This window comes from Diorhabda sublineata, chromosome X (assembly GCF_026230105.1).
Source record: "Diorhabda sublineata isolate icDioSubl1.1 chromosome X, icDioSubl1.1, whole genome shotgun sequence".
Taxonomy (NCBI): Eukaryota; Metazoa; Arthropoda; class Insecta; order Coleoptera; family Chrysomelidae; genus Diorhabda; species Diorhabda sublineata.
Genome location: NC_079485.1, coordinates 5,983,739 through 6,005,445, shown reverse-complemented (window position 1 = coordinate 6,005,445; position 21,707 = coordinate 5,983,739). Strand labels below are relative to the sequence as shown.

The following is a 21,707-nucleotide window of genomic DNA, read 5'->3' as shown; positions in this document are numbered from 1 at the left end:
TTCGAGAGAAATGAAAGCAATGATATATCTGTATATTATAGTATTTAATCTGTGCTTCTGATACATTCTATTAAGCGTTCACATTGTCTGAAATACTCTATTGGGCGTTCCACATAGCGACGACGATCGTTGTGGTCAAGGCAAAAACCTCACTAATGACTAACGGTTACGACGATACATGTCAAGAGGCTGGTCAAAGTCACATCAAAATTTTTAAAACTCAAAGCAACAAATATTGCAACCATGAGAATCTATCTCATTATTTGATACAGTAAGAGATATTGTAGGTACTGTTATAGCATCATAAAATATCTGACTCTAGCTGCAGAAGACATTTTAATGTTACTTCAATGTAAATTATTTAAAACCCTACAGTAAGAAAGTCAATGGTTGCATTCAGCTGATGTAGGGCATAGCAATACGGCTACCTGTCGGTAACGGTAACGAATGGGAATATGTTGAGCGTTCGCTGCCAAGACTTTTTTGTTTTCTATGTCTTTTTAGTTCATCATAAGTATATTTTCAAAATAGACGTTGTTTTGGTTGCTTTTATTGAACTCAACAAGTGTTACATTAAGTGGTAAATGTAGAAGTCCTTTGTCTAGAGAATAATTCACGCAGTTCCAATTAATATTTCTTATTTTTGTTGCGAATGTCTCACCGAAATATTTCACATAACATTTTAAAGCTTTTGCTTTATTTTTTCTGTTATACCATTTGTTATTATTTATCCCAACGCTCAAAAGACTTCAAAATTTATTCCAGTTAGGTTTACTATTACAATGCTCTGAACCGTAAAATTTTACTTTAAATTCAATGCTTTGGATTAAGTGGGACGGGAGAGACCGTGGTCGTGAATGCTTAGTGGAATGCACCGTTTATAAATGCGTTCCTTTTGCATGAAATCTCAGATAACTTGACTCATTTGAGTGTAGCTCATTAAATTCTTTGTCCCATTTGATTTTACTCAAATCAGATAAATTGAGATATTCTTACCGATGCAGCATCAACTTTTGTTTCACGGAAATAACTCAGTTCAGTTCTTTGGAGAATCATTGACAAGTTAGAGGATATATATGGATTACTTGTTTTTTTATTAGTGCCTAGTGAGCCTGGCGATTAAAGCTGTACACAGAATGAATGCAAACATGACGCGCTCTAGATGTTCATAAATATCAAAGATAGTTCAACTTGTTGAGAAGCAAGCGTTCTTGATGTCGAAGTTAACAAACTTTCTACTTTTTACACGCTGATCGTCGCTGAACGTCAAAAACATAACCTCATTTTTCTAATATAGTTTGTAGTTGCATATTCCATTAAAAATGACTCCTGTGAGTAAAAAGCTGATCGAATTTGTAGGTGCTAATTAGTGTTTATATAACAAACAATCGGCTGGGTACAAGAAAATTAAAATTTGACAAAATATAGAGAATCATTTTCCCATTTGAAAATTAAATGAAAAGAACTGGTGACTTCTTGATCTAATCAACAATCAGGTTTTCCTTTTGAGTGTTTTGTTAAGTCTCTGCTCAGTAAGTTCAAAAGTCATATAAACCTCGATTCATTCATCTATGTTTAAAAAATTCGGCTGGATCTATTTCGTTCTTTTTAAAATATGTCATAATAAAGTAATTGTAGATATTTCTATTCAAATTGATGAGTCCCACTCACCAATGCCGTGTTAAATGCCGCTGTGTATACATTTCTCTACACATTTCATACAGTAAAATAAGTATATAATACATTATAAATAAATCAAAATCGTTGATCACCGTTCAGATTTCTTTATATACATGTACATTTCAATTTCAGGTAGATAATGTTTACTAGCGAACCAGCGTCATGTTCGCTTTTTTTGTGCAGTTTTAAATTTATGAATGTCTAGAGCGCAAAGCAAAAAGTTCACGTTCATTCTGTGCATCGCTTAACATGCTTAACATCGTGGTTAAGATTTGCGAATTTATTTTTATTTTACTTTTTTATTGATAACTGCATTTTGGATTAGAATACAATGAACTGAATGAATGCCTTAGTTTGTCATTCCATTTGATCCACCTTATCAAAGTGAGAACAGGTAAGTAGATATTAGCTGCTTTTCATTTACACCAAAACTCAGATTATTCTCATTTGTCACATCATAACTCAGTTCAATGCATGTTTCTTTTCAGTCTCATAAGTTAGACCTAACTGAGTTTTTACCCGCAATCAGCACAAGCTTGAGACCGCGTGCTTTAGTGAGTTTTGTGATCTCAGATTGAACGTGAGGTTAAGGACATCACATTGTCAGATCTTGTTATCAAAATAAGCAAGAAATTACACAATACTAAATTATTGAAAGTAGTCATTGATGTAAATAATGTTATTTTAGTTATGTTGTTTCTATCATTGCGAGTAACAGACGGTTGAATCACCAATGATAATGGTGGGTATTGAGAATTGTAACTCACTAATTACACATTCCTTTTATTCACTGAGCAGCGACGTCATTATCTTAGTATAAGGTACTCACGTAACTGAGTGTCTCAAAACACTTGAATGTTAATGGAAAGCAGATATTATCATTATTGTGCTATAGAAGATGGAATCATGTTTTACTATTTGTCTCTATTACAAAGTTGAAGAAAATGTTCTGTGGGTAACAATAGTAGAATTGCTTTCACCATACACACGGGAGTGTATTTGTTTTCATCCGGTATTTTCGACTGTAATATAGGTGGTGCTGACCAATGGCTTTGTGGTTTCCATTTCCTTCCAATTTGATCTGTTTCACTTCACTATCTATTTGTTAGATTTATTGGTATTAGTCTTTTTAGGCGACAGTTGTCTTCATAGGTAATAAATGTAATCAAATCACATCTAAGAAGTTTATTGTAAGTATCTAGGATCAAGGAAACAGGTGGACAACGTGAAAGCATATAAACAAAGCCTAGATAAATTTGATTTACTCATTTTCTCAAGTTGTTTTATTCCCAAATCAAAGATAAACTTCTGGAATGGGGAGTGGAGTATTAAATAAACATAGTGGCCCAAAAATTTCGGTTTATTTTGATTAGGACACATTTATAGCAAAACAACATTTGATACAATTTTAAAAGTTATCAAAACGAATAGAGCTAATATTTACTGACAACATTACGAATCTTTTTTCATATGATATGCGTTTTTAGCTACTGTTCTCAGAATATCTTCCATAGCAGATCCCGTTTCTTTAACCATTTTTGTAAAGAAGCCGTCTTGGTTTTGTAAAAGTAAGTAGGGGTGGTTGAATTCCATAGCTTGACCAGCGTCCATGACTAATACCCTATCAGAATCCATTATAGTATTCAATCTGTGAGCAATTGTTAATACTGTACAGTCTCTGAATCTTTCGCGAATTGTTTTCTGAATTAGAGCATCAGTTCTAAAACAAACATAATTGGATCAATTCACAGATAAGAGCATATCGAATTAGCTTTCAAAAAGAAGAATTCCAGTTGTATTGGAAAATATACAGGGTATTCATTCACAATATCCTATATCTAAATTTGTTCAATCAATTTCTTAAAAAAGAAAAAAATGTATTCTAAATGGCAGGAGTTTGGAATACGTACTTTAGATATTTTTAATTTTGTTCATAGAATCGTTTTTTGTTAATTGTTATTCATTCTTTTCACCTATGACATTAAGGTGTGGCTACATTATTTTAAATCCCCCTAAAATTTTAGTCTCGACATCTATAATTATTCTTAGGCGTCAGTTCGATTTGAACTCGCTTTAGTACTGATTTTATAGATAAAAGTGGAATTTATAAATGGGTATTCAAATTCTAAATATAAATATGGACATTTTTTAAGACAAGTCAAACCATATACCTACATATATGCAACACATTAAACTATTCAACTAAAAGTATGTATACAAACAAAATCTTTTCAATTTAACGTTGTAGTTTCGTAATAATTATGGAAAATCAAAAGGTCGAAGAAGTAATTTTTAACTTCAAATATTTCTTTTTGTTGTTTGACGCTACCCTATCAATTTGTGTTATATTTTGTTTTAAAATACTAACATTGGTAAATCGTCTGTAATTACTTGTTCTACTTTCGATACCTATAATTCATTTGTTGCTAGCCACCTAGAGAAGAGTCGTATATGTCTTGTAATGCGTTTAATAGTCTAGAATTATGAGGAAGAGAGGAAATCTATTTCTAAGCATATGAGGCTTCGAGTATATCGAGAAGATAGGCAGAAATAATAGAATTTTGATGAAGTTTCAATTATGTGAGAATGTTTAGAGAAACTAGCAAATCCGACTCTATTGGGTGAGTCAAAAATCCTACCAGCACAGTATCAAAAACTTTATGACTATCATAGGACACAGAGGACATTCACAGAATACTACATATTTAGGACAACAAAATCACTCAATATGACAGGATTCCGGGGGCGTCAAACCCATACTCAAGAAATCAAATCCTTTTAGTCATATCTTTATGACTTCCCCTTCAAATTTTCCTAATATAATACTCACTGAGGATCTACATTTGCTGTAGCTTCATCCATTACGAGAATTTTGTTATTTCTAACAATAGCTCGAGCAAGACATATCAATTGTCTTTGTCCTACACTAAAATTGGCACCCCCTTCACTTACAGGTTGATTTAAATCTGTCACTGAATCCTTTAATTCTACCTACAAAAGTTTGAAATAATAATTGTGATATTTCACTATCTGATTTAAAAATAATCAGAACAATTACATTTTCTAAAGCTTTCCATAAAATTTCGTCGTTATGTTTTTCAAATGGGTCCAAGTTATACCTTAGTGGCGCAGAGAACAAAACTGGTTCTTGTGGTATAATCGAAATATTTAACCTCAAATCGTTCAAACCAATATCTGCTGTGTTGATATCGTCTATTGAAATAATTCCATCAACTGGAGCTAATCGGAATAGGCAAGCAATAAGTGAAGTTTTACCAGCGCCAGTTCTCCCCACAATACCAACCTAGAATTTGAGTATCATAAATAATAAAAGTAACCTTTATCAAAAGATTCACGTTCAAATAAAGTCAAATATATTACGCTACTACAAAATTTGGAATAAAAATAGTCAATAATCGGTTTAAATAAAATTCCAGGTAATCTCATGATAATATATATACTAATCAGTTAAAAATTTTCAGGTCTAATTGTAAATCAGAAATTTTCTGGTTCAAATATATTGTTAGCATTTTTATTTGCAAATATTCGTTTGTATTCTATTCTATTCAAACCAAACCTGTACAAGACATATTAGGTCTGATGGTAAAATGTAGGAATATAGAATAGGTACTTTCTGTGCTGTTTCTAGGTACTAAAATAAGTTTTTCCTCCTGATTTCTTGAATGACTGTAATATAAATTTTTTTCATACTGTACTGTAAAGTCGAGTTTACAGTTCTAATTTGAGTCCGGAAAATGACACTTTACGGTATCATTTTCATCAGCACTTTTTAACTCTTATTTCTTACGCCAGTGGCAAAACATCGCATATTCTTTTTCATACCTTTTCGGAGAGTTATTAGAATAATTTGCCCTACTGCTTCTGTACTTTTCTCAGCAATTTTATTTGAATTATCATCCATACCTTCGGAAATTATTTTTGTATTTCCAAAAATGTCTGCCTTTGTTTACAATCTTACCTTAGTAAGTTCTGTTAATTTTTATTTTTTTTTTTAATAATAAGAGAATAATCAAAGGAGCTATTTTTCAGTAAAATTGTAAACTATGACATTTCTTATTTTAATATAACTTTGCTTCTCATTTAAAACCGAAAACAGTATGAAAAAAAAACATATTACGATATACGTCTGTGAAGTTATTATTATGGTACTTGATTAGATATTATTCACTCGGGTCCTTCGTCGCCTCGTCCATAAACATTATCTTGTACAATACTGAATCACTTGGCGGACATATAACGTTAATAATAGGTTTATTTTCATCTAAACATAGGCAACACTTCTTACGATAAATTGAACCATATACCCATGTATATATGCAACACTTATAACTATTGAGCTACATAAACTTCATTATATTCACACATAAACTTACTTTTTCTCCTGATTTAATCTCAATGTTTAAATTTTTTAAAGCCGGCGGCAGATCATCTCCATAACTGAGGTAAACATTTTTGAATGTTATTCTACCCTTACTAGGCCAATCTTTTGGTGGTCTCTTAGTAGGCAATGATTCAAAGGGACCTTCCTTATCTAATTTTGTGTATTGTAAAACTCTTTCTACACTTATCATATTACTTGCTACTTCAGCTGTTTGCCTTACACCAGATTGTACCATGCCTGTCAAAATTAGACTTTGGGATATTACCAGTCCTACCGTACCACTCACTGTGTTTTCTGGAAAAATGCGTGAACTTTTTACACATTTGTTTTGGTACTGATCTTGTATAATAAAGCTAATGAAGACAATATACAAATTTTTGCAACATTCTCGATACTTGAATTTAATATAATGGCAGTTTTTCTATCACTATCACATAGATATGTTTGAATATGAAACATCTTCAATTTGAAGTTTGGAATATTTCTGACTTACCATTTCTAAATATAAGGTACTGGTAAGTAACTATAGCCAAAAAAATACAACTTATGACATCTAAATAAAAACCAAACGCAGTGCTGCTTACTAAGAACAAGAACCATGTACTAGTATGTTGATCTTGTAAAATATCAAACTCTGTGATAATCATATTTTCAGCCTTTGAAGCTCTTATAGTAGTTATTCCATATAAAGAAGCTGATATATGTGAAAAGACGGGCGCTCTACCTAAAATTGAAAAGTATAGTATTTGTGTAAAATATATATCTACCACTATCATTTTTATCAAAAATCAAAACATTAGCTAACTCATATTTCATAGATGCAGAATAAACTAAGTAGAAACTTGGGAATTTCATTATACTAAAGAATACTTACTAACTCCTTCAAGTCTGTTTAGAGATTGTGCAGTTTTTAAGTAGACTATACGGAAATAGTAAAAAAGTGGTGCAAATATTAGTGTAGGAATTATCATCCAGGGAACATTTATAAACACCATAATTAATATTCCACACATGACAAACATAATTTGGATAGCACCAAGTTGACAACTTGTTAATGTTTCGTCAATTGCTCCCATATCTTTCGAAAATCTGTTTAATATTCTACCTAAAACAAATTGGACAATAAGACTATAGTATCATACATTGTTAAATATAAATAAAATTTCTTTCTAAATTATCAAGTGTTATGGGCGATCTACAGTCGCATGCGAATCGCGGATAAGATTACAAACAGTCCACAGTCGCTGGTTCGCGTCGGGCTCAAATTATAGTTCGCGCTTTTGTCTCGTATGCACGTCTTGTAATTTTCTATATCAAAGTTTATTTGTAGTAGGTATGGACAGTAAAACACTACAGCAGATGCTTTACTACTTTACGATTGGCAATTTATAGTTACACATTAAATAAAAAACGAAAAATTCAAAAGAAGCACAGAAAACGGATGGGTGATGTCGAAAAAACAACCATTCGAGGCAATTGCTACTGAGCGACTGAGCAACCCGCGAATGTGGAGTCTTCTCGTATTTGCCCTTTACCGCGGGACAAAAACCAACAATTTTAGGGGAAAGAGTCACGAAGAATATCCACATTCATCCTTCGCGCCCGAGTGTGTATGCGTCTTTAAAGTATCCGTGTGGAATAACGAATTAGAACTCTCACTTATTCAATGGTTTCGTGCTGAGTATATTTATATGGAAATGTTTGTTTTCTTACCTGAAGGATTTGTGTCGAAGAATCTCATAGGAGCCTCAAGAATATTGCTAAACATTTTTTTATGTAAAACCTTGGAAGAATTCATACATATTTGGTAATATAAAAAGCATCGCCACGTTAAAAATATGACTGATACTAGTATTAGTGCAGTATATATCCAAATATAATACTGGTGACTTTCAATTTTTTCCAATTCTTCCAAAGTTGAGTTTGATATAGATTTTATACTGTTTGTCACGTTTTCAAAAGGTATAACTGTAGTCAGAGTATGTTCCATTAGGTTTCCAGAAATTGTAGACAATGACGGAATTGTAGTAACCATTTGTGTAACTCTTGAAAAGATACTTGTGGAAGATTGAGAAAGTAACGATAATAAATTGTATCTTCTTGCTTCAATATTAATCCTATAAAAGCATAAAATGAGTGCTATTTTTAAATATCGCATGGACATTTTCAAGTTGGGGACAATACGTTTATGGGTACAAGGACCTACCAACTTCTATTTCTATAGCAAAGGATATTTCTAAAACAAAATTTCTATCATGTTCCAAAGGAAAAAAACCATACTTCTGCTTATGAGCCAAAATTAATCCATATACTCCTCTTGACTTGTAATGAAAAGATCAAATGCGTATTTATAGATCAGTTTCGGCCTTGTTCAACCTTTTCCTCGATATAACGTAAATGTTTCTATGTTCAGTCATTTGAACAAAAGACGAACTGACACATTTATGTTCTTACCATTCTCATAGTACTAGTACTAAGTCATATCCAACAAACCATAAATCCAATTATTGTGGGTGTAGCAACAAAGTCTAAATATATTTACAAACTTTAACGTGCGTTCTGAAACTATGCAGATATATGGGTTCTACTAACAAGCTAGTTTTTGAAATGAGCTAAATAAAGATAATATGTAGTATAAAAGAGAAATAACAAGTTATTAAATTACTTACCAATATGTCAACCAAAGATCTGATCCATTGGTGATTATTTGGGAGAAAATAAAGATAAACAATGTGAACAATAGTAATGAAATTCCTCCACCAGATCGCCAGTATTCTTTGTAAACGGAATTAGAGATAATCCCCTTTTCAATCAATTCTTCGGTTTCTTCTGGATCTTCAAAATGCATCGAACTCTAACATAAAAAATTAATAATTAATAACAATGCTTAGTTATTACAGTTTTTGCATGGTAATATACATTTTTTATATAAAAAAATTAGCTTACTGCCAACGAAGTTGCTGACTGATATTGCGCGGTAACTGAAGCTTTCTTAACTCGAGTTTCAGAATTGTCCGGCATTTTGCCTTTTTCTTTGTCGTCTGTTTGAGATTCTTGTTGGAAAACCATCAATTCATTTTCAGATAATTCTTTGAATCGTGCCACTTTCTCTATTTTACCCTAAAACCAATTTTATTTTATATTTGTTATGTCACAAATTAGTCTATAGAAACAAAAGTCATTGGATAAGTGCATTAGATTGTTTTTTCAATTTCTTTTAACTTTTAAAAGAAAATGAAGTTCGTTCAGGACTAGATTTTTGACGACCATTGTAGAGAATCCGTTGTTGATACTAAGCATGTGAAACTTATTCCGATTATTTTATCTAATACGTTTCTCGCTCTTTGTTGGGTATTGTATATTAATTGTACCGAAATCTTTCAGTTTTCATCAGATGTATATTATGAAAACGTATAAAAATGTACTTACATTATTAATTATGACAATAACATCGGCTTTCTTCATGAATTGGAGTTGGTGAGTTACCAAAATCCTTGTTTTTCTGTTCAAATACTTAACTATACACTCGTCAAATAAATGTCTAGCCACTTCAGTGTCTACCGCTGACAATGGGTCGTCCAGTAAATAAATATCTGCTTCAGTATAGACTGCTCTAGCTAAATTTACTCTCGCTCTCTGGCCACCACTCAAAGATGTTCCCCTTTCCCCTACTAATGTCCTGTCTCCATATGGAAGTTGTTTGAAATCTCTTTCCAAGGAACATACTTTGATAACATCTTGGTATCTATGCATGAAAGATATTGCTATATTTGAGAAATGGAAATATTTGAAAGAGTTGTTGAACTGTTTCTCTAATGTCTCATAAATTTCAATTTGTAATAACATTTCTGATGTCTCAATTATATTTATAACCAAATACTAATTTATTATATATTCAATATATTTATTTGTTGTTTGATTGAGTATTTATAAAACTATTGAAACCAAATGAAATCGTCTTAAAATGTTAATTATATGATTGTATGGCCATCCCCAATTTGCTCAACATATGAATATAATTATGAAACATTTAGCTGTAATGTTTTTCAGAAGTTTATTTTTTGTTGTAATTATTATTTCTAATTAAGTTGTTCAATATCACCCGTAGTAATTCTTGATATTCAGTTTATTTGTTCATTTCAAAATACTGAAGAGTGTGAAACAAATGACTGTCACAATCGATGAAAACTTTTGGAAGTGGTATATTAGATTTTTTATGTATTTTAGAAATAAAACATGACAGTAATTTTATTTAGACCATGACTTTACTATGAATATGATTGACTTTTCAAAGTATTTGATGCTTACTTCTTTTTTATATAGGACTTTCCAAATAAAATATTCTTTCTAACATTCGACACAAACAACCAAGGCTCCTGAGAAGCGTACGATATTTTTCCTGGCAAACTCATTGTTCCCCTGGAGGCAGGTAGTTCTCCTAAGAGCAACTGCAAAAGACTACTTTTTCCAGATCCTACATTGCCAACAATGCAGCATAGTGTTCCGGGTTCAATGTGCAAATTTATATTCATTAAAGTTGGAATAATTGATGCTTCTGTCCAGCTTGCGGTAACTTCACTTAGTTTAACATCACCTATCTTGCATTCTTCATTTACGACAGCTATTTGGTTTTCTTTCATGTCTTCTAAGATAAGAAATTCTTCTAACCTAAGAATGTTTAATATTCATTAGACGAAAATAAAAATAGTGATCTATGAATTTTTCATTTAACGTGGAATCTCATTTCCAACAGTAACGAAAAGTAGCATTCATTCATTCAGGTTATTTTAACTGTATGGAGAATGGAAAGTTTTTACAACCTGATGGTGTAATTTACCAAATTTAATTATGAATATAAAGTTTTGCAGATAATTTTGACAAAAAGTGGTAGTTTTTTTCTTGTGTCCACCCTCTATCCTAACTCACTCCACTATTTAATAACATAAATATAAAATTAGCCAGATTTATAGTTTTTGGAACAGTTTTAGTTGAAGATATATTATAGTAGTACAAATTTATGATTTTTTTCTCATATTATAATTAACTTACAGAACTGACAAACAAATAACATCAACAAAACAAAATCTGAATATAAATGGTCTTGTAATAATTGTATTTATGAGACAAATAACAGATGTAGTGGAGTTATCAGGAATATAATTTACAAGCTTTTATGTTTCAAAGAGGTTGTATAAAATTATAATTCTAAACCTTAATTATGAAGTTATATATAGTTATACAAACCTGGATATGGATACCTTCGCTTCAGAGTAATATGATAACGCCTTTGGAAAATTAATTGCCATAGCAAGCTGAATGTTGTTAAAAAGTTGAGCCAAAGAAAAAGCAATATCTCCAGTAATTCTTCCTCCAAGTGCTATCACTGTTACCAGAGTTATATAAAGAATCAGTCGTTCTGTAAATATACTCATTGCCGACACAACTCCATAACAGTATGACGTCTTTGCAATTATGTCTATTTCTTTTCTATAAATGATTATAAAAAGTATTTTCAAACTGTGGATAGTGATTCATATTATGTTTATGGAATATATTATAAATAACAATAAGTGATTTTGCTGGTGGCATATTAGAAAGTACTCAGGTTAAAAAATAATTAAATACGATGGAAGTAGCTTACTTTCTTGAAAATTCTATTATTTTTTTAAAAGGTTTCTCCCAAGCATACATCTTGATAACTTGTATTCCTGAAGTTATTTCACTCATAAGTTTAACGCGCTTATCTGTTCTCTGCGCAATCTCAAATCGTAACTTTCCTTGCCAATTAGATATTATAACTAAAAATAATTATGGATTCTGGTTAAATATAATGCCAAGACATTGGTATTTGATAGAAAAAGCATATCAGTAGTGTCATTTAACTGAGGATACTCTATTAATATTATAGCCTTAATTATGTTGAATCCTTCCAACCTATAACGTGTAATAGTGATAATAAAATTTACAAAAAATTGTTACACTATGATAATATTACAAATTACTTCTCATTCATTAGGCACGTCCTCACAAAAGCAAACAATATAAGTACGATAGTAGCATTTTTGAGTGCAAAATACCTACTTGAGACCTTATTTGAGTTATTACTAACAGCATCTATATTTATGTACAGAAAATATTAATATCTTACTTGTAAATATATAAATACTTTGATAGATATGTAAGAAATTTTCAGCAATTTTCAATAATGCAATTGGGACAATATTAAAAAATTCCTAATTGAAATACAAGTTCAAGTCCCTAATTCAAATTTTTTTTTCAGATATATAAAGAAGCAACTTTCCTGAAAAATTGACGGAAATCGAAGTTAAGAGGAAAAAAAATTGATATCTGGAAAAGGTTTTTTAAGATTCGATTAGTTGTAGATGGCTATAACTTTACTAAAGAGAAAGAATCAAGCAAAACTTTAGTAAATTTGATTAAAATATGCCTCTGTACATACAATAGTCATAAACAGTGAAAATTCAACCAAAACAGTTGTGTGTATATTATAATTAATTCCAATGAGTTGTGTTCTATGAAAAATATTTGCAGAATAAATAATTTTATCCAAAAATTAGTATGCATCCAATTATGCTTATATTAATACAACAATTTACAACACACTCATAAATAGACAAAGTTTTGTGAAGGGTTATCTATAAATAATAATTAATGTTTTCCAATTGACTATAGAAGTAATGACTGAAATTAACTGTGATTTATATTCTTGGTTAAAATCCTTGATTATCATGAGGTTTGATTTTTTTGTCTCGTTATTAGTGGCTTACTAGAGATTAACAATTATCTTCTTTTGACATATTCATGTTCATTTGCTAATTTAACAGAAATATAAGCGAAAAATCACACCTCCAGACTGTAACCACTACTACACTAAACAAACAGTTTTGAACTGATTCCAGTGATTCTATTTTCTTGATCTCAAACAATTTATTGTATCACCAACGAAGCTAGTGTTTCATACGTCCATATCAGATTAGGCAGCTTTTATTTAGACCACAGATAAGAACATTAAATATTTGAAGTACAAATATTAATGATTATCAAAAGATACAATGAAATAATAAGGACTGAGTGTACAAAAATTTTTTCAAAATTCCCAGTGGCTAAATTGTATAAATTTGGAAGTGCACTTTATAACTTCACATTATGATGCTAAATAACATGACACATAGTAACTTACTTTGTAAAGGAATTGATTCTATTGTAATAAAGGTCATTCCAGCTAGAGCAGCAATGAATCCAACATAATGATACATAACGTAGAGAGCAACTATAGCATTAATAGGTGAGATCCAAATAAAATGTAAATATGGCGATACTAAATCAAACCTTTTAACATCATTGGATAATAAATTCACCAACTGACCTGCAGCTGTCTTACCAAGTGATTTGTGACTTAGTTTTAAAAGCTGAAATAGAAATACAACTTATGAAAATGTTAATAATTTCATATTCATTTTATTTACTTACATAAATACCATCATTAAAAACTTTCTTATAAAATAAATTATTATTAAAAGGATTATCGAATAGGGTCGGATCGATACTCTATAATTCGTAGTGAGCTGCTTATTGAAAGTAAAATGCTAATTAAATGTGAATAATTACAAATTATTGTAAGAAACAGTATGCTGCCATCCATTGATAATATCCATATATTGGATATTTTTTTAATATTCCTCTGCTACCACATTTTTGATATGAGAATAGGAGACAATATTTCTATGACTATTAGCAATATATCTAAAGAATTTGATTGATGTTAATCACAAGATTTTGGAAACAAATATTATTATGAAAATGAGAAAGTATGTTAGGGGTTAGGGTATGTTAGATTCTTTGTCATATCTTCTATCATACTAAATACTTATCAAATTTGACCAATTACGAATAACACATCTTTTTTGAACAATTATTGTTCTTGCTCCATAGCTGTGACACAAAATGTAGATGGGAACTTTGTTAAATATTTCCTACAAATAAAGTTGCTTACCTTTCTGTAAACTAAAGAGCACACTGCAATGCGGACCCTCATACCAATTCTTTGTGTAGCTAAATTAATATTGTGAGTTATTGCCACAGCTCCAAATGCCATAAATACCACACCAGATCCCCAAAGCCATCCCAAATATGATTCATGGTCTGTATCAAAAAAGTTAATGAATTCAGCCAGAACTATTGGTTGGAGCATCCTGCATGTTTAAAAAACTGTTCTTTGTATATTGAACTTGTAGCTTGGTATTAAAGAAAGAAAATTAAGTTTTACATTTAAAAATGAAGCTAGACAAATTAAGCTTAGCACTAGATGGATATTCTTGAACAAGTATTAATTAAATAGGAAACAAAAATTACCAAAAGCTAAGTATATTTGTTAGCATTGTTTTGTTGTGCAAAAAGCAGTAGGATAGGGAAACCCCTCAAAGAAGTATCTATAATTTTTCCAAGCTCTCCAGAGCTCCACTATACAAAACCTCTTAGGAGGATTCGTGAACTATCCAATTTGGATAGACAACAGTGAGAAGTCCACGAATTTTTTGAGCAGATTGTGTATATAAATGCATTTATTATTATCATTAGATAATGTAAATATACTATGGAGTCAGTTATGCTGTATCAAAATGTTCTTAGGTCAAGTTAGGTTTGTACACTACACATAACAGATAGAAATTTACAGTACATGTGACTTACCTTAGAACAATAAATTGGAAAAACAAGATGGCTCCATACAGTGCATAGGTTTTCCAAAATGTTTTAAATATGGCTTTCTTTAAACTGGGATTCAAGTTTTTCATCTTCCTGCATTTAATGAGTTCTTTCTCCCAATTCCTAAAACAGATTCAGGTTAAAATATTTCAACAATTGAAAGTTCAATGACTGAATTTTCATTTTTATTATTTTTTTGTCAGTTGTAACATATTTTCATAAATAATTGCTTGAATAAACTAAAAATTGTTTTTTTGGAAATGCTTGACACAAAAAAGAGATCTCACCTAAATTCCTTTGAGCTAAATTATATCTGTAGTATATTGCAAAGAGTATAAATCCAATTTTTAAGAGATGAATTTTGATAGTTATTGTAGAAGATTGCCTTGCATTGAGAATGTGTCACTCTGTAGAATCATTTAGAAGAAATCGAAAATGTATACATAAAGAATGAGATAGTGGAATATAATCTAAAGCACACTGAAGTTTTCATTTTTTTTTCTAATAAAAAACATAACATGAACCATTTTTAAAAATTCTCTTGTATTTAGTTGCTTTTGTTTCAAGGTTTTTTATCTGTTTTGCACGGTTTATTATTGCAGTTCTGTTTTCCAAATATTGAGATGTCTGTTAAGCATAAATATTTGGACAACAGGTTAAAAAGTCAGCAATACCATAAAAATACCACTTACAAGCCATGAAATAACAAAATATGCATTTAATAATAAAAATACAAATCAGAATCAATTAAAAATAATGAAACTACTTATAGAAATTGTTTGAACATATGAAAAATATATGAATGATAAAGAAAACCTAAGCAATTTGACCAAAAGTATGGCAACTTAACATTTCAAAGTGGTTAATATCAATAATTCACGAATATGAATATAAAAAATATAAAACAATTTTACCTTTGTAAAGCATCTCCCAATAATCCAGATAAATCCGCTTTGGCTGCATTGTATACATCTTGAAGTACAATGTCATTGTTATATCCAAATTTAAAAAATGGCAGAAACCACCTAAGAAATAATTCCGAATTTTTACTTTTATTTAAACACGTTGAAACATCTGATGCTAGAGTAAGGAATATTCATTTTTACAATACAGACATTCTTATTCACTTACAGATGACAGCAGGTTTTTATATAATACAGGATTTATATTTTTCTTTAAAATTAGTCTGAATACTTACTTCTTAGCATTATCAAATACATTAGCAAGAACACAGAAACATTTACATTAATACTAATAAATATATTTATTCAGTTTTCCATATCTTTAATCCTAATGACCATTGAAAACATTTGAACTGTCAGTATTTGATTTTATAAACGTGAAACTGGGTGATTATTATAACTTCCTTAATATTTTCTTTAAAACCTCACAGTTCATAGAAGATATTTAATTTTATTGTATGATTCAAATGATACCCAAGCAAATTGTAATGCACACCCAAATATTTATATTTTTTATACCTGTTCAAAATAAATAACAATTCAAAATAGCTGATTGTCAGTGCATGTAAGGATCAAGTGTACCAACAAAAAATTTAAAATTCAGTGGACGTAGTCTACGAAATTGGGAAGCTACCTTAAGTGTGTGAGAAACACACTTAATTCCTTATTACTTTCAGCATTTACGTTGGCTAGGGCCATGATAAATAATATAATTAAGCTGAGCAATAGAATGGTGAAGTTAAGAAAGTCTGAATTACAGACGAACTAATATTGTAGTGTTTCAAAAAGTAGGTATCTCTGAATTTTCTGACGGTTAGTATAGATAAACGGATATTATGGGTTGAAAATAACTAAATAAGAAGTACCTATTATATTAATCAATTACAAATGCAAATTAGGAATAGGATCGTTAATACTTGCAGTTAAAATATACCTGAGAATTAGAAATAATTAAAAAAAAACTTACAAATACGTTAGCTTCGATAGAAATCCAGCTTTATCTTCTGGAGACGCGTTCACGTGTTTTTTAGATGAATCCATGTTTTGAACAATAATTCCATTCGACTATTCAGCTGTTGATTTCCGTTTTAATCTGAAAACAAACCAATAAATGACTAATGTAAGCTACTTATATTCATAAAAATGGAACAAAATCTCTCGGCACTTCAAATCACATAATCTATTATCAATGCTAAACAAATACTTAATTTAGATAATATTGTTCTTATATGTATATTGCGATTTTTGTTTCAATATGAAATGATAACTATATACAGAAAAATAAACTAGTGGAGGTTTCATAAAAGTTTCTGATGAATGAATCGAAAAGTGAACGTAAAACATTCAATTAGAAGAAAACAAACAGCTCGATAACAACAAATATTTTGTATTTATCGGGCGATTGAAAACTGATATAAAAAAAAGAATCAAATGTGATTACGTCCATGACTGTAATGGCACGGCAAGCACATCTAAACATGAAAAAAAAAAACAACTACTAGTGAGAAGGAAATTCTCATGACCTTGGCTTCAAGGTTTCCGATTGTAAAATTTGTGAGTGAAACAAAGATAAATTTAATCTGTCTTTTGAATTATATGGAAAGTTTTCAAATTAAATTTCTGATTGCTAGAGGGCGTAATTGAATGGTAGGGGAAAGTTGACATCTTATATGTATATATAAGATTATTATTTTAGTACGATAAAGTTCATTATCTTTTATATTTATTGAACCTACGAAATACAATATACCATAAAGTAGTTCCAGATTGAGGCTGTATCTGTATTATACTTTAAACCTGAAATCTATTAACCTTATTGAAAAAAAATATATAAAGTTGTAATACTTTGTAATATTTTTTATGAAAATCGTAGCAAATCCGGAGCCCGGTGTAATTTGATGATTACAAGAACAATCACATTTGGCAGGAAAGCAACTTGTTCACACATATTAAAGACAAAACACTCAAACTCCAGCATTCCAATTATAAAATAAACTGTTCAGACTGCAACAAGAATGACATTAGTATGACTAAACAGTACTTGAAATTCAGAATATACCAGCATGAATATGATTTTCGAGAATATAATAAGAACAAAAAAGATAAAACAGCTCTAGCGCAACATCATTTCACAGAAGGTCACAACTTCTATTTGCATGATGTGAAAATTCTGTTAATAACCGTACTGACTAGTACTTGATGGATGATTAGAATAATTCCACCATATATTTTTAGTCTGGATAAAGATCAAGTAAAAGATCGAAACGTTGTCATTTTAAAAAACTCTAGATAGTTTTGTGTCCTCAACCCGCAACACAATTCGAAATTACATACTAGACGTTGTTATTCGTAAATTCCTTCGTCACTCGTCATTGCCCAAAAGATATTCATTTTCATTTCCTCGCCCACAAAAATTTTGCTTGTTTATTTTTGAATCTAAACTTAAATACAATTAAAAAAAATTGATCCGGCGCAACATTGTGAAAAAGAAGCATGTACTTGAAATGTAAAGCTTAACTTACAACTTGCCTTTTCCCTTTGAAGATATCGAACTTCAATATACTAATCTATCGATTCTACTTATAATAAGTTTTTACCCACACATTATATACATGGGTAGTTTGCATATCAGAGTTTGCCAAAGCTGAAGGTGACTATTTTGTGTATTTCTAATAGACATCACAGAGACGGGCGGAGCTTATACCGACTCCAAACAATTTTGTTGATAATAGTAAATGCCCATAAGCAAATTTTCATTTAGTGTTTTCGTGGTTTATGTGATAAAATAAGACTTTCCGGTTGAATATATTGTTAAAGGAAAGTACTATTTAAGAGGTTTTTATTAGTTTTTCACCAGGGGAGTTAATTTAACATATTAATTTTGCTTTAAAACTTGTTGAGGTTATGTCTATTTTATTTTTGCAGTAAGTTTTTGTTTGATTTTTTTGCAGATCTTTTTGTTGTTAAGAAAATAATGGCTTTTAAACATGTCCTAAAACTTTTATAGATGACATAACAAAATTATAAAAAGGGGTGAAAACGCCTTAGAGTCCAGTCATGTGAAGAAAATGGACTTTGACTCTGATTTGCAGGTAATATGTAAAATCAACCGTTCACGGAGTAGAACGCAAATAAAACCTAAAATGACTGGACTATATGACGAAACTGGACACCATTTGTATACAGTCATCAATTACGAAGGTGCTTCATTGCTAGAAATTGCAAAAAGCGCTGATTAAGTTTTGAAAATCATAAAAAATCAACCAACGTAAGCCTATTTCCACGTAAGCATAACCATTAGTCCAGTCATTTTAGGCATTTTAAATCACAATCCGCGAAAAAAATCCTAGTGAGCTGAATTTTTGTATAAATCTTCATTACGGTGTTGCAATGATTATGGGAAAAATTCCGATCGATATAGTGTCGGTTAAAAAAGTTATAGAGGTCAAAAGGTCACGAAAATCAGTTTTTCGCAAATATCTCGCGATCTGTTGCTCGGAAGTCAATAGTGGTTATTATGAAAATTGTTCCTTGTCAAATTATCTACAAAAAATGTCTCATACATTTTTCTGTAAAATCAACCGTTCACGGAGTAGAACGCAGATAAAATTTAAAATGACTGGACTATATGACGAAACTGGACACCATTTGTATACAGTCATCAATTACGAAGGTGCTTCATTGCTAGAAATTGCAAAAAGCGTTGATTAAGTTTTGAAAATCATAAAAAATCAACCAACGTAAGCCTATTTCCACGTAAGCATAACCATTAGTCCAGTCATTTTAGGCATTTTAAATCACAATCCGCAAAAAAAATCCTAGTGAGCTGAATTTTTGTATAAATCTTCATTACGGTGTTGCAATGATTATGTGAAAAATTCCGATCGATATAGTGTCGGTTAAAAAAGTTATAGAGGTCAAAAGGTCACGAAAATCAGTTTTTCGCAAATATCTCGCGATCTGTTACTCGGAAGTCAATAGTGGTTATTATGATAATTGTTCCTTGTCAAATTATCTACAAAAAATGTCTCATACATTTTTCTGTAAAATCAACCGTTCACGGAGTAGAACGCAGATAAAATCTAAAATGACTGGACTATATGACGAAACTGGACACCACTTGTATACAGTCATCAATTACGAAGGTGCTTCATTGCTAGAAGTTGCAAAAAGCGTTGATTAAGCTTTGAAAATCTTAGGCCGGGTTTCTTCACTTTCTAATAAAGTCCCTATTGACTATTATTTACCGAATAACCAAAAATTCGGTGTCTTCGCCTACTAATAAAGTAAACCTCCGATTAAATCGAGTTATTTGCCAAATAAGTTATTAGGCAGTCACAAGTGTCAATTAAAGAGTTTAGTAGAAACTTAATCTTTAATATATATCAAAAGTGATTTGTTTGTTTATTATACCTATATTCGATTAGCTCATTTTTGGAAATATTTGTCATACAAATAATTAAATATTTAATATGGATGCTCTTCAAGATTTAGAAGATTTGTTTCATGAAGAATTGATTGAGGAAGTACAAAAAATTTCATAACAAGCTTATTCAGTTCGTCATAAAATTGATCATTACAATTTTCTGTCCGATGATGAAATTTTTTGACCATTTAACTGCAAATTAAAGAAATATTTTAACCTGGTATACATAAATTTTTCAGGTATTTTGTAGCCTGATAAGAAGGCAATTGTTTATGATACTCGTAATATGAATTTATATATATTAAATATAAAGCGCACAAACAAATCTTTTCAAATATTTCTCCATAAAGAATATATTCCCTGATGTTAAAACAATGTTCATATTTTTGACGGACAACTAAAAAGTTGTGGGAATTATAAATGTATGGGAAATGTACATTTAAACATTAATTGCAGACTCTGTCTATATTAGTTTTTAGGCATAGACAACTTACTTTTTATTGTAAGAGTGTAGATAATCTGATAATTCTTTAGGAGACTGTATTTGCTACGTTACTATTGCAAACAAAGCAAAAATGATTCAATCAAAGCTTCGTGAGAGTACCAAATTTTAGAAAATACGCCCTTAAAAGTTCTCTGTAATAATTATATCAATTGGTAGATTTTAACCACAGATACGACAGAAATCCCAATATTTAGAAAATAGATTAAGAAATCATCCATGTGGTTAAAGGAAATGAAATGAAACTGCAATAACATAATTATGAAACGTTAAGAAACATATTTTTAATTATTACGGGTCAAAAATCGTTGGAGTAGAGTCAAATACCAAAAATTCTTAGAAACGGTTTAATTACATCAACATGAGAAGTGTATCAATGATCAAGATATCTGAACAATTTAAGCACAATTCATAATACTATTATATAAATTTCAATGTAATTGTAAATAATTTGAATTGATAGTTGCGTCTTTTTCAAATATTAAAATTTAATTTTAACAATTGAAAGCTGGTAACAGAAGCAGAAAAAGAAATTTTTGATTTTGAGCTGGAAATAGAAGTAGTAAGGGACGTAAGGGTGAACATTCAGCAGTGGAAAAACATTCTTAAATTAATAAGGGATTCAAATAAAAGCCTCTTTTTTGTAATTGTTTGATGGGTAGAATTCTGCCTTTTTTAGTTTGACAGTTCGCATCTTGCTATTATTTCTTGCATTTCATTGATACCATTCATGTTTTATGGTTTCTTTAAATATGTGACAAAATAACTTTTCCGCCTTTTCCCATCTCATGATTCTTTTATTTGTTTTACATTGCGATTGAATTAGTTGAAGATATTTATCTTATTTAATTATTATTATGATCCTTATTGCTGGCTAGTTTAATAGCATACATACAAAAATGATTATTTCAGAAATGTATTCCATTCCACGGATTTGCGGGAGGTCCCGATAACTCATGCTGGTCCGCTCCTTAAATCTTACGAAAATAGTCTCTTTATTTATATTAAAAA

At 30.3% G+C, this 21,707-nt stretch overlaps 1 protein-coding gene and 1 long non-coding RNA gene across 5 annotated transcripts; one reads left to right on the top strand and one right to left on the bottom strand.

The window, feature by feature from the left end:
- Positions 1-1,214: 1,214 nt before the first annotated feature.
- LOC130450648 (uncharacterized) lies at positions 1,215-13,287 on the top strand. The gene is made up of 3 exons (XR_008910605.1): positions 1,215-1,532; positions 1,813-2,074; positions 12,363-13,287. It is a non-coding gene; the product is annotated as an uncharacterized LOC130450648 (long non-coding RNA).
- Positions 3,023-18,346, bottom strand: LOC130450647 (ATP-binding cassette subfamily C member 4-like). Of its 4 annotated transcripts, none has more exons than XM_056789151.1 (19): positions 18,291-18,346; positions 16,736-16,861; positions 15,721-15,831; positions 14,792-14,929; positions 14,097-14,295; positions 13,284-13,512; positions 11,724-11,880; positions 11,327-11,569; positions 10,391-10,750; positions 9,512-9,827; positions 9,029-9,202; positions 8,752-8,936; positions 7,796-8,199; positions 6,957-7,187; positions 6,576-6,806; positions 6,075-6,376; positions 4,739-4,984; positions 4,511-4,671; positions 3,023-3,400 (listed from the first exon to the last, which is right to left on the bottom strand). In XM_056789151.1, exons 2-19 carry the CDS (start codon positions 16,807-16,809, stop codon positions 3,133-3,135), a joined length of 4,029 nt encoding a protein of 1,342 aa, XP_056645129.1. In that variant the 5' UTR covers positions 16,810-16,861; positions 18,291-18,346; the 3' UTR covers positions 3,023-3,132. The 4 variants fall into 4 exon arrangements, with proteins under 4 accessions (XP_056645129.1, XP_056645133.1, XP_056645132.1 ...); XM_056789155.1 differs by lacking the exon at positions 18,291-18,346 and adding an exon at positions 17,581-17,599; XM_056789154.1 differs by lacking the exon at positions 18,291-18,346 and adding an exon at positions 17,292-17,337.
- Between the last annotated feature and the right edge of the window lie 3,361 nt (positions 18,347-21,707).

Coding starts and splice junctions, on each gene's coding strand:
- LOC130450647 (XM_056789151.1), bottom strand. CDS start 16,809: ATGGATTCATCTAAAAAACACGTGAACGCGTCTCCAGAAGATAAAGCT. Junction 11,881..13,283: donor AGAATCAATTCCTTTACAAA/GTAAGTTACTAT, acceptor AATTATTTTTAG/TTATAATATCTAATTGGCAA. Junction 9,203..9,511: donor TTATTGTCATAATTAATAAT/GTAAGTACATTT, acceptor AATTGGTTTTAG/GGTAAAATAGAGAAAGTGGC.